General features: G+C 48.3%; 1 protein-coding gene across 2 annotated transcripts in view; it reads right to left on the bottom strand.

Moving 5' to 3' along the window:
* Window positions 1-1,145: 1,145 nt before the first annotated feature.
* The window catches only part of SUFU (SUFU negative regulator of hedgehog signaling), a 91,987-nt gene continuing 83,285 nt past the window's right edge, over window positions 1,146-9,847 (bottom strand). For both annotated transcript variants that reach the window (XM_026851192.1, XM_026851193.1), the window contains exon 12: window positions 1,146-8,019. In XM_026851192.1, coding sequence (XP_026706993.1) covers window positions 7,930-8,019 — 90 coding nt within the window. In that variant the 3' untranslated portion in view covers window positions 1,146-7,929. The remainder of the gene's footprint in view (window positions 8,020-9,847) is intronic.

The raw sequence follows: 9,847 nt of genomic DNA, 5'->3' as shown, positions 1-9,847 counted from the left end.
TCCACACCAGCGACACTCAGAGACTCTGCTGCTTTGTCTTGGGGCTGGGACAGTTCGTGTCTGGATATGGCTGAGGGGGAGGTTCTTTGAGAAAGGATGGTTTCCACCCCAGACTTTAAAAGAAAACAAATCCTTGCAGGAACTCCTGCTGATTTCTCCCCTTTTGCTGCAGGGAGGGCTGAGATAACACCCTCAAAGAGCAAGTGCAAAACCTGCCCAAAGCTGGATTTCAGCTCCCTACACATCCACTCCCTTCCCTGTCACCCTTCCTCTGTGCACAGAGATCTCCCTTCCCCTCCTCCCCGAGATATTCCACCCTTCTCTTCTCTGACCTTATAGGAATTTATTACTAAGGAGTGTAAAAAGATTACTGCAAAATCGTTCTGCGTTACTGGGAAATCATTGCAACATTAGCTCAGTAATATTTTTTCATAAGTGTTTGCTGTGTCTCTTCTCCGACATATTCGGTCTCCACGCGCACATCTACACCCCCACAAATCCTGCTGAAGCCAAGAGGCACTTGGCAGAGGACCGGAGCGTGGACCTGACCCGGCACTCACCCCAGCTCCCTCCTTCCCGTGCTGGCGGACGAGGTTGCCATCCCTTGGCCAACCAGCCGCGTTCTGAGACCCACGTGCAAGCACTCCCCATCCCTACTTGTCCAAAAGGCATGGAAAACCCTGGCTGTCAGGAGCTCAAGCTGCCTTGGCTCGAGGGGTTTCACCAGTGGATGCTCGTGGAGGATCCTGCACCTGGCAGAGCCCATGAATGGCAGTTTTGCTGACGATTTTTGGGAAAAGAAAGCTCCCTTTCTCTCCCACACTTGGACTCAGGAGCTGCGGGCAACAGACCCCCTTTCCCTGGGGGTGGGAGAAGGTGCCAATAAGGAGAAGAGGCTGCTGAGGCAGCCGTGGGGCCGAGCAGGAGGCAGGTGATCCCACCGTCGCCTGCAGAGAAGGACACTGACAATTCTGCAAATACGTTTAATGCACTTAGAATACACGGGAGGAAAAAAATGTTTAGTGATTCACAAAAATATTACAAAAAGTCACGTGCAGGCGAAACATACCCAGCACTGCAATAACAATGTAAGAATTTACATTAGAAACTAATATAAAATATTTAAAAACCTCTGCTAGTTTAGCTTTCCATTTGTTTTTTGTCTTTTATAAAAAAAAAGGAGGAGGGGAGGGGGAAGAAAGGCCATCTACAAGGTACTGATACACTGGCTGCAGAAACGCGGGCTCCTTCCAGCCCCATCGGTAGCGTCCTCGGGCTCCTCGCTCGACACGACCCCGCGCACGCAGACCACACACACTTGCACTCGCACACGCACACGGCTGAACTACGGAAAGGTTCACCTCCAGGCTGCGAGGGCAGTCCCCCGCGGTCAGGGTTTGCTGTGGTCCTGGTCACACCACATCCCCCACCCTGGGAAGCTTGCTGTAGCTCTAGGTTTTGCAGAAACCATCCAGCATACAAAACAAGTAGCATTCCCAGCGAGCGGCAAAAGGTCCATCCCTTTAAAAGAAGGGAAAAGCCAGTATGTCCAACCTGGGCTGGATGAGAGAAGAGCTTTGAATGACTAAACTTGGGTTTGGAGTGTGGCTGTGGCTGAACACAGAGCACCAGGACTGGATGGGTACAAGGAGCATCCCGGCACGGGGGCCAGGGCATCGGTGCAAACCCGCAGCGGGATGCCATCTGCTTTTCACAGGGCTGCAAATTGCTGCTTTGGGGAAAGCCAAAAGCTGAGAACAAAAGGGCCCAGAGCCCCCCAGCCTGTGATCAGTCACTGCCAGGACAACACGGCCACTCACACCCGCCTCCCCTTCCTCTGCCCCCCGCGGGTTTTGCAGCCCGCTTGCTGCCACAGGAGGAATGGTGCAGGAGCTTCGTCGCCAGCACCACAAAGTCCTTCTGCGCCCATCCTGCCTGCGGCATTGTCAACACATGCCGTGTTTATGTAGGACCTACCGCACACGGTGACAGCTCGGTCCCTCCCACCCTCGCCGCTCTTGCAGCAGAGGGTTTCCGGAGCCGCACTTTCGCTGCAGTTGGGCCCCAGGGAAAGGAACAAAGGAGCCATTTTCATCTCCAGCCTCGCCGGGAGTGGAGAGAGAGAGCACGAGAGAAAAGACCAGTGTTTGCAAAACACAACAATCGGCAGGAAATTTTCCTCCAGCTTTTTGAGGCTAGGGATTTTTTCTCTCTTCCTCCTTTCAAAGAGAGGAGACACAATGTCAGGACAGTTTAAAAACAACCAGGCACTGGCCAGCCACATCTGCCACGTGCAGCCCTTTCTGAGCTGATGTTCCTCTCCTGCTACTGGGGCCCTACAAGCTGAACAGTGAATGACGCCTTGGTCTTTCAGCCAGGGAAAAGGAAGGTGCTGCCTTCACGGCAGACTAGAAATGATGTTTCTGAACTGATGTGCTGCTTGTGATGATTTTATGGTCTGACAGCGATTTTAGGGGAAACAGAATCATGGTAGAAATGAAGAGGTGGTGAAGCACGATACACGACAGGTTCACTGCCTGACAGAGACAGGTTGATGCGGGGCCAGGTTTAAAACACATTTGCAACCTCAGGCTTATTCTCCATTTGAAATTTTGGACTCATGTTGAACACAAGGTATATTTTTTAAAAAGAAAAGAGAACAAGCAGACACTACACAACAGAAAAAACAACAATAGTAGGTTGCTACGGAGCTCATTAAAAGCTGACATCATCCCAGAGACCTAAATCCAGCTTTAAAATCTTGAGAGGTGAACCCCACTGGCAAATGTGCAGGTTGAGAATGTTGTGGATACAGTTTGGCTCCTGCACAGGATGGTGTTTATCAGTAGGGACAGATGCACAAAAGAGATTCCCAATTGCTTGACAAGTCATCTGCCCTTACAGCTTAACTCACAGGGAGAATTAAGGCACAATATATACTCTAAACTGAGGGCAGTCACAGAGGGGACCAAGTCCCTGGGAGGTGGAAGGGCTCTCGTGGTGCTGGACACCCTCCTCGGCTGGCTGTGATGGCACAAGGGCTGTGAAGCCCAAGACTTCATACAGCAGAGCCACAGGGTGCTCAGCTGTGCCTCAGGCTAGGGGAAAATCAGACACACGGGTCTAGGGGTTTCCTCTGGCCTGAAGGTCTTCGGATCTCTTCTCCCCACCCAACATGATGCTGCCTTGCACCAGCAAGATATGAGCTGGCAAAGCGGGTCATGGACTTGAGATGCCTATCTAGGAGGAGGGAGTAGTCATCAGGACAGACAAATGATCCCATGCTGACCTGTCACCTAACCCAGCGTCCTGCAAAGCATGCAGTCAGACAAACATTTTCCAGTGAAGCACCTGAGAAAGGTTTCTGCGAGGAGCTGGAGAGACATTTGATGAAGGGAAAGGATGGTGGGTGAGCAATACAGCTCACTCAGTGACCAGCCCAGAGGTTCTCCTGAGGGGCAGTGGAGCAGGAACTCCATTCCCCACCCACACTAATTAGAATAACAAATGAGACTGAAGCAGCCACACTGCCACACCCCATCTTTGACTCGACCTCAGATGCAGCTAACGCAACCATTTGAAGTCTCTACTGTCAGGGACGGGTCCAGGCCAGGGTGTGAACACGCAATGGGATATGCATGGCCGGCTGCTTGCGCGCGTGCAGGATCTCAGTGGGTCCTGGCATGGAAATGAGGACTTGCCGGCAGGGACCCCATGCTGTGCTGAGGCCCTGATGATTCTCACTTTGGTTTCTAGCTTCCCTGCACCCATGAGATACGTAAGGACTGCACTGCCTTGAACAAGCCTGAGCCCTGGGTGCAGGAGGGAGGCTGCTAACCTGCTCCCTTCATCACACAACCTCTCGCCAGAAATCTGCCCCCTCCAAGCCAAGCATCGCTTTTAACTGGTTTTTTTTTAAAAAGGTACACCCCCTAAATATTTCTGCTGGTTGTGGATGAAAAACGACACAACCCCCACTTCTTCAAAGACCATTTGATGACCCGATGGTGTAATTTCAAAAGCCATCCAAAAGCAACTGAATGTTTGAAGTGAAGAGCTTCAGAATATAATTTCAAATCACTGTTGGCAAATCTATGTACAGTAAAACCAATATATCACCATCCTCAAAGACATTATGCACAGCAGGCACCACCTATCTAAGCCACTGAAAATATCACTGTAGGTCACACCAGCTACAAGACTGACTGCTCTGCTTAGATCGTATCCCACATACTTTAATATTGAAACTATACATTCCTTCTGTTTTTAATCATGAGTTGAGAGGGATAGTAGTCCTGGCTTTTGGGACTTCTCTTGTTTCAGAATTGCTGTCACATATTGGATTTTCAAGGCATTGTGGGTCTGCCATAAGGCTCTTCATCTTTGGAAATATCCCTATCGACCTGCATCGCAAGTTTTCTCCAGGAGGGAGAAAACCTCTACTTGCTGCTTCTAAACGCATTTGTTTCCATCCAGATCACTATCTTTAGCCAACACAAGCCTCACAGGTTTTGGTTTCATACAATCCTGCTTCAGACCTTCTATACAATCTAGAAAAAATCAGCACCAGTGGACCTACCACCCTAGCAGGTTTGGGCTACAAAAATACCGTGGCGTTTAACACTGATACATTTCCCTTTTTCAGACTACTTGCTCACTAAAATACTGAGGTTTCTTTCCATTTTCTTCACACAGAGGCATGTCCTCTTGCCCCAAGATGAAAATATCCAAACTTGAGATCTCATTTACTTGCCAATGAGTAAGCCTTTGGCACAGTTGCAGACTCGATGTGAATCAGGGGATGGGAGGTCCTGTGGGTGCACAGCTCTTCACGATACTGAGTAACATGCAACTTTCTTATTCTTAGATAACTGCTGAGAGGGAGTGACACGACCTTGGAGCTTAAGGGTTGACTTTCACCAGTTTTGCTCTTATAGTTGGTTTAACAATAAGACAGAGATTTCTATTTTAGTAGCTGTCTAATATTTTTCCCCTTAACTAAGTAGGAAGATTTCATTTCCTTCCCTTCAAACCTTCCCCTCAATTGTTATCTGGCTACCAGCAAAGATCTGTGAGAAAGTGTCTCAGAAATAGAGATTTCTGGCATGCCACCTGTTCATAACTCAAATACACAGAACTATATATAAATACATGACATGGAACAAAAATACACACACACACAAGGATACTGGGTGGATTTTCAAATGCATTCAGCGTGCTCCCTCTGAAGTCAATGAAAACCCAACCCAGAGCGTCTGATGAGAGTAAATATGGTGAGAAAAACATACACATAAGAAAGGCAGAACTGGAGCACAAGCCAGCTTGGAGGATGTGCTTTCCCTGCGTACAGCACCACATCCCTGCTGCGAAGGCTCAAAGAGTTCATAGGGCAGGAGGTCCTAAGCTTTCCAGATGTGTGTCAGAGCCCAGAGAGGGTCTGATGGACTTCTCTCTGCCCCGTGCTGATCTCTGCAGGAACAGCAACAATTGACCTTCCAAATGTCCCCTCTCCACTAAGATGTGGATTTTAAGCTCCTTTTAATGAGAGCTAGCATCTGGAAACAAGGAAGAGCAGCCAGCATCATGGCAACGGGCCAGCTCTGCTGCAGGCACCCCCAGCAAGCTCATACAAGAGCAGTCCATAGGCTACCGTTGGCGGATGGCTTTGGGACAAAACTGTAGTTGCTGCCCTTGCCTTTCTCCCGACTGCCACAATCGTTTGTCTGTTCATTATCTTGTGGTGGGACACTTGGGCACGTCATTTTTGAAGCTGGACTGGTACATTTTCATGCCACTTTCTCGCCCATGCTGTCCCCTGCATATACATCTACAGCGCAGAAGGGATGCTCAGTGCTAACCAGGACAATGAAAACTGGCCAAGAGATCCCACGGATGAATGCAGTCTGCCACAGCACAGAAATCACTCTGGCTGGCACATGCAGATATCTGAAAGTTTGTTCTTTCGCAGCAGGATTTTAAGATGATCCTCCGAGTTCAGACAAAATGACAAACTCATTTACATGTAAATTGCTTTCGTAGGTTTGCAGAAAGGAAGGTTCTGCTGAGCAGTGTTGGACCCTGCTTTTGGCCTGCCTTAAATTATAATAAAACAACAATTATAATAATACAAATACTACTTTGTACACGAAGCACGCCCTCCCCTGAAAACCCTGGCATGCTTCGGTAGGTCCTACAGCCCTCTAGTCAATAATCACCCTCTCTGCACAGAGAGACATTGAGTGACTTGCCTGAGGCCATGGAGGAATTCTGTAGCAAGTCCAGGGAAAGCTTTGTGGCTCCTAGCTCTGCTTCTTGACCAACATTAACCAGTCTCAAATATATGCAAAAACCATCAAAGCTGACTGTGCCAGGAAGAAATTAAATCAGCAAACAGAAAACCAACCCTGGGGTACTGGGGAGGTCTTCTGGACTTTGCTGTTTGATCAGGGGAGTTAAGTGTTAAAAGCTTTTGTTATACTTGTATTATGATCACACAGCAATTGCACATAAATTGCCAAGTTATCTTGTAGGCAGAAAGGGGTGGAAGAAAAGCTGCACCTCCCCTGACAAGGAGTGAAGAGTTGTCATCAAAAGACAATGGGCAGAGGAAGGCTGGGGAATATGCATGAGAAACAACCTGCAACAGCAGCAGGGGGTAAAGCCTGCAGTGGTTTGCTGCAGTGTATTCACAGGGGCCAGCATCTCGATGCAGAGACACAACCTGACCTCGAAGAGACCATCTCCTCCACACACCACATTTTGCTCCAAGAAGGAAGCCACAGGGATCTAGAAAGAGCATCTTTTCAAAAAGATTTTGATTCTTTACAGTTCAAATCTATCTGAAAAGGATGGACGTCAGCAACAAGAGCCACCACAGTGAGGCTAGAGGGGAAAATGGGAGCTGCACCAGGGCACAACCCTGCTGGAACAGAGAGAATAGTTGGCTTTATTGAGGCCGAGTCTCCTCTCTGCTACGTCAGGGCAGTGGAGATCTCCATTTCATATGCTTTTAAGCAGCCCTCTGGATCCTGCAGAGCTGCTGAAGTTGTCCCTGTGAACAAATGGTCCTTTCTAGCTTCTCAAATTCTGTACAATAGCAAGGAAAAAATACTTGACAGTATCTCTTTAAAGATAAACACACTGTAAACAGGAGATCTCCCCCGCCCCGGTAGCTTTCTTCCTCCTGCTTGTGCAAAACCAGAGGTTGCGACCTTCCCTGGGGTTCAGGCACAAGGACAGGATGCGTGAGAATAAAGTTGCCTCTGTTTGCAGCGATACCATAGCTAATAGCACCAAGACCAACACTTAAAACATGCCTAATTTGAGGGCAGGGAGGATCTGGGTTTGTTTTTCTTGACTGAACTAGAAAGTTCATCTTTAAATCTGTTCAGCTTCAAGCATGTGAGCTTTTGGCCTCCTTTAAACAGGGGAAATACCATTCCGTTTCTGAAAAGAAAAAAAAAAAAAACACATGGAAGAACAGTTCTGCAGTCAGTAAAAGTTTGGCTAACAAAAGGACTCCAGAGTCACGTAAAGAACATTTAATCCATGGATTATAGGCTTGCACCTGGCAGAAATGCATGTGTAAATACAGGCGTGCAGAGCGTCTACACCCTGGGCTAAGGCAGAGGGAAGTTCTGTAGCTAGGAGAGAGAAAGGATTCTTACTACTAATTTTCATAGTTAAATATTTCTCACTCGCACTCACACATACGCAGGCTGTTCCCAGAGAGCTCAGCCTTGGGAAGGATAAAGGAAAGGGCTCAGTTCGGTCTGGGCTGGTGCTGAGTAGCTTCTCTTCTGTTTGCAGTGGTTGTGCAGCAAACTCTTATTTGCAGGCAGAGTTTTTACTGCATTAATTATCCTGTGAGTCACTGGGTAATGGACAGTAACTTGGCTCTCCCAGTTGTTAGAAGGGTGTAATTCAGCTCTAATGCAGCGGGTTGTCGAACACGGCATCTGGCAAGATGGAAACTTTCAGTTTCTTTTCAGGCCAGCTGTACTCCTTTGGAAGTTTAAACTGTAAGACAGTAAAGAGAACCAGTTAATGTATATCACTGCAACCTAACCCACAGAAAAAACAAAATCTTTGCAAAGGCAGGCAGCCCCATGTTATTATTATTTTTTAAAACAAGAGGCCACTAAGAAAGCATTTCCCCATCAGTATGTTTTGGACAGCAGTGGACATTAGATAATGTGGCCTGTGCCTCAGCTGCCAAAGTAAAGTTCTGATATTTCAGCCCAAGCACTGTTTATTTCATCAGACTGATTCTGAAGGGTTTCTGCCCCCATCACCATTTCCCCTCCCTGACAATTTGCAGCACAAGTACCTTCCTTCCTACCTGTCAATGTCCCTTTCCTTTCACTTACCCCCGCCCCCAAAGCCCCCTGTTTGCTTTAAAGGGAGTCTTATGGCAGCTTTCAAACTCTTGCTCATATAGGGTGGGATGCACATGAGCTAGCATGGCTCTGCTGGCTGACAGGCTTGTAAATGGCCACCACCTCCGGAAGGGCAAACTGTGCTGCCCTGGCTGGTGAGAGCCAGTGTGCCTGAACAGCATTTCTGCTCCAACCCTATCCACCTCTGACACAAAGGCTCTGCAGAGTGCCTGTACAATGCCTCATATTCACACAGGCACTCGGCTGCTCGGGCTGTTTTGCAAACATTCATTGAAGCACATGGAACAGAGACTTTTTGCCCCAGTCTGGTTTACACAGAACCATCTCTGGTCAATGTTTTCCAAACAAGGCAAGTGCACCGGTCCCATCTTGATGTCACTCCAGGGCACCCCACCTTAGGCTGGGAAATCACCCCAACATCTCTTATCCCAAACATGACCATGTAGGGACAGAGCTCCAAGAAGCCTCACCACTGACCCTTCTCATAACCACATCTGACCAGGGCCCATGCCTTCACGCAGATCTCCCCAAACCAGCTTTGTGGGGGTGGTGGGAGGTAGGGGGTGGCATCTCTTAGGCTACAAATCTGCCCCATCCACAGCTGGATGCAACCAGTTCCGCACACACCTTTCACACGATCCCAGTGCCCAGGCTGAGGGTCCAAACCCCATGGGGGACAGCTCTGGAAGCCAGTTTGCAGGATCATTTTGTTTTTAAAACTCTGCAACTCTGTTGTACCTACAGCGGAGCAGCGCCTGACACTGATAGTCCCCGATACAGGGATTCCGAGGGAGGAACCCCACGTCACAGGCGACAATCTGACCTGGAGGCAGCTAATTCAGAACTGTTACAGATACAGTGGTCCCCTCCCAGGAGGCCAGCAGCACCATAAACTGCCCATGAAATATGTGAATTAGTGAGTTGGTGCAAGGAGACAGTGACCTACACATCATCCACCTTTATCCAATTACTTGTCTTTCTTCCCATAAGTGCCCCATTTCTGAAGGACATTAACATATCTTCAGTGGCAGGTTCCTGCTAAAGGAGATCCTCTCCAACTGCCTGCTCCACAGCAAGGACAGTTCTAACACAAATTTGTGCCTGACCTTGCTCCATTTGTAGCTGTGTACGAGGGTAACCTGCAGTTGGTACCCACTGACCTTAGTATGCCAGGCTGGCAGTTCAGGGTCTGACCCATGATCTGGGGGCATGGCAGGAGGATCCTTCAGGATAGTGGCTACCATAAACTCCTACTCTTTCTCCTCTAGGAAACATAAACAGCCCAAGTCCCACTTATGGTTGTTTTTTTTAAACTCAAACCCTGTGTATAGCTTGCACCATATAATCTAGTTGCCTTACACTGCCCAGGGTATTCTTCTGAGTTCGATGTCTAGGCTATGTGAAAAACATGCTAAAGATACTCAGATCATTTCACTTAATTTCACTTA

The sequence above is a fragment of the Athene cunicularia genome, assembly GCF_003259725.1.
Source record: "Athene cunicularia isolate RWA chromosome 6 unlocalized genomic scaffold, athCun1 chr6_part1, whole genome shotgun sequence".
Lineage (NCBI taxonomy): Eukaryota > Metazoa > Chordata > Aves > Strigiformes > Strigidae > Athene > Athene cunicularia.
Note: the sequence above shows the minus strand (reverse complement) of the source record. Positions and strands in the feature narration are given on the sequence as shown.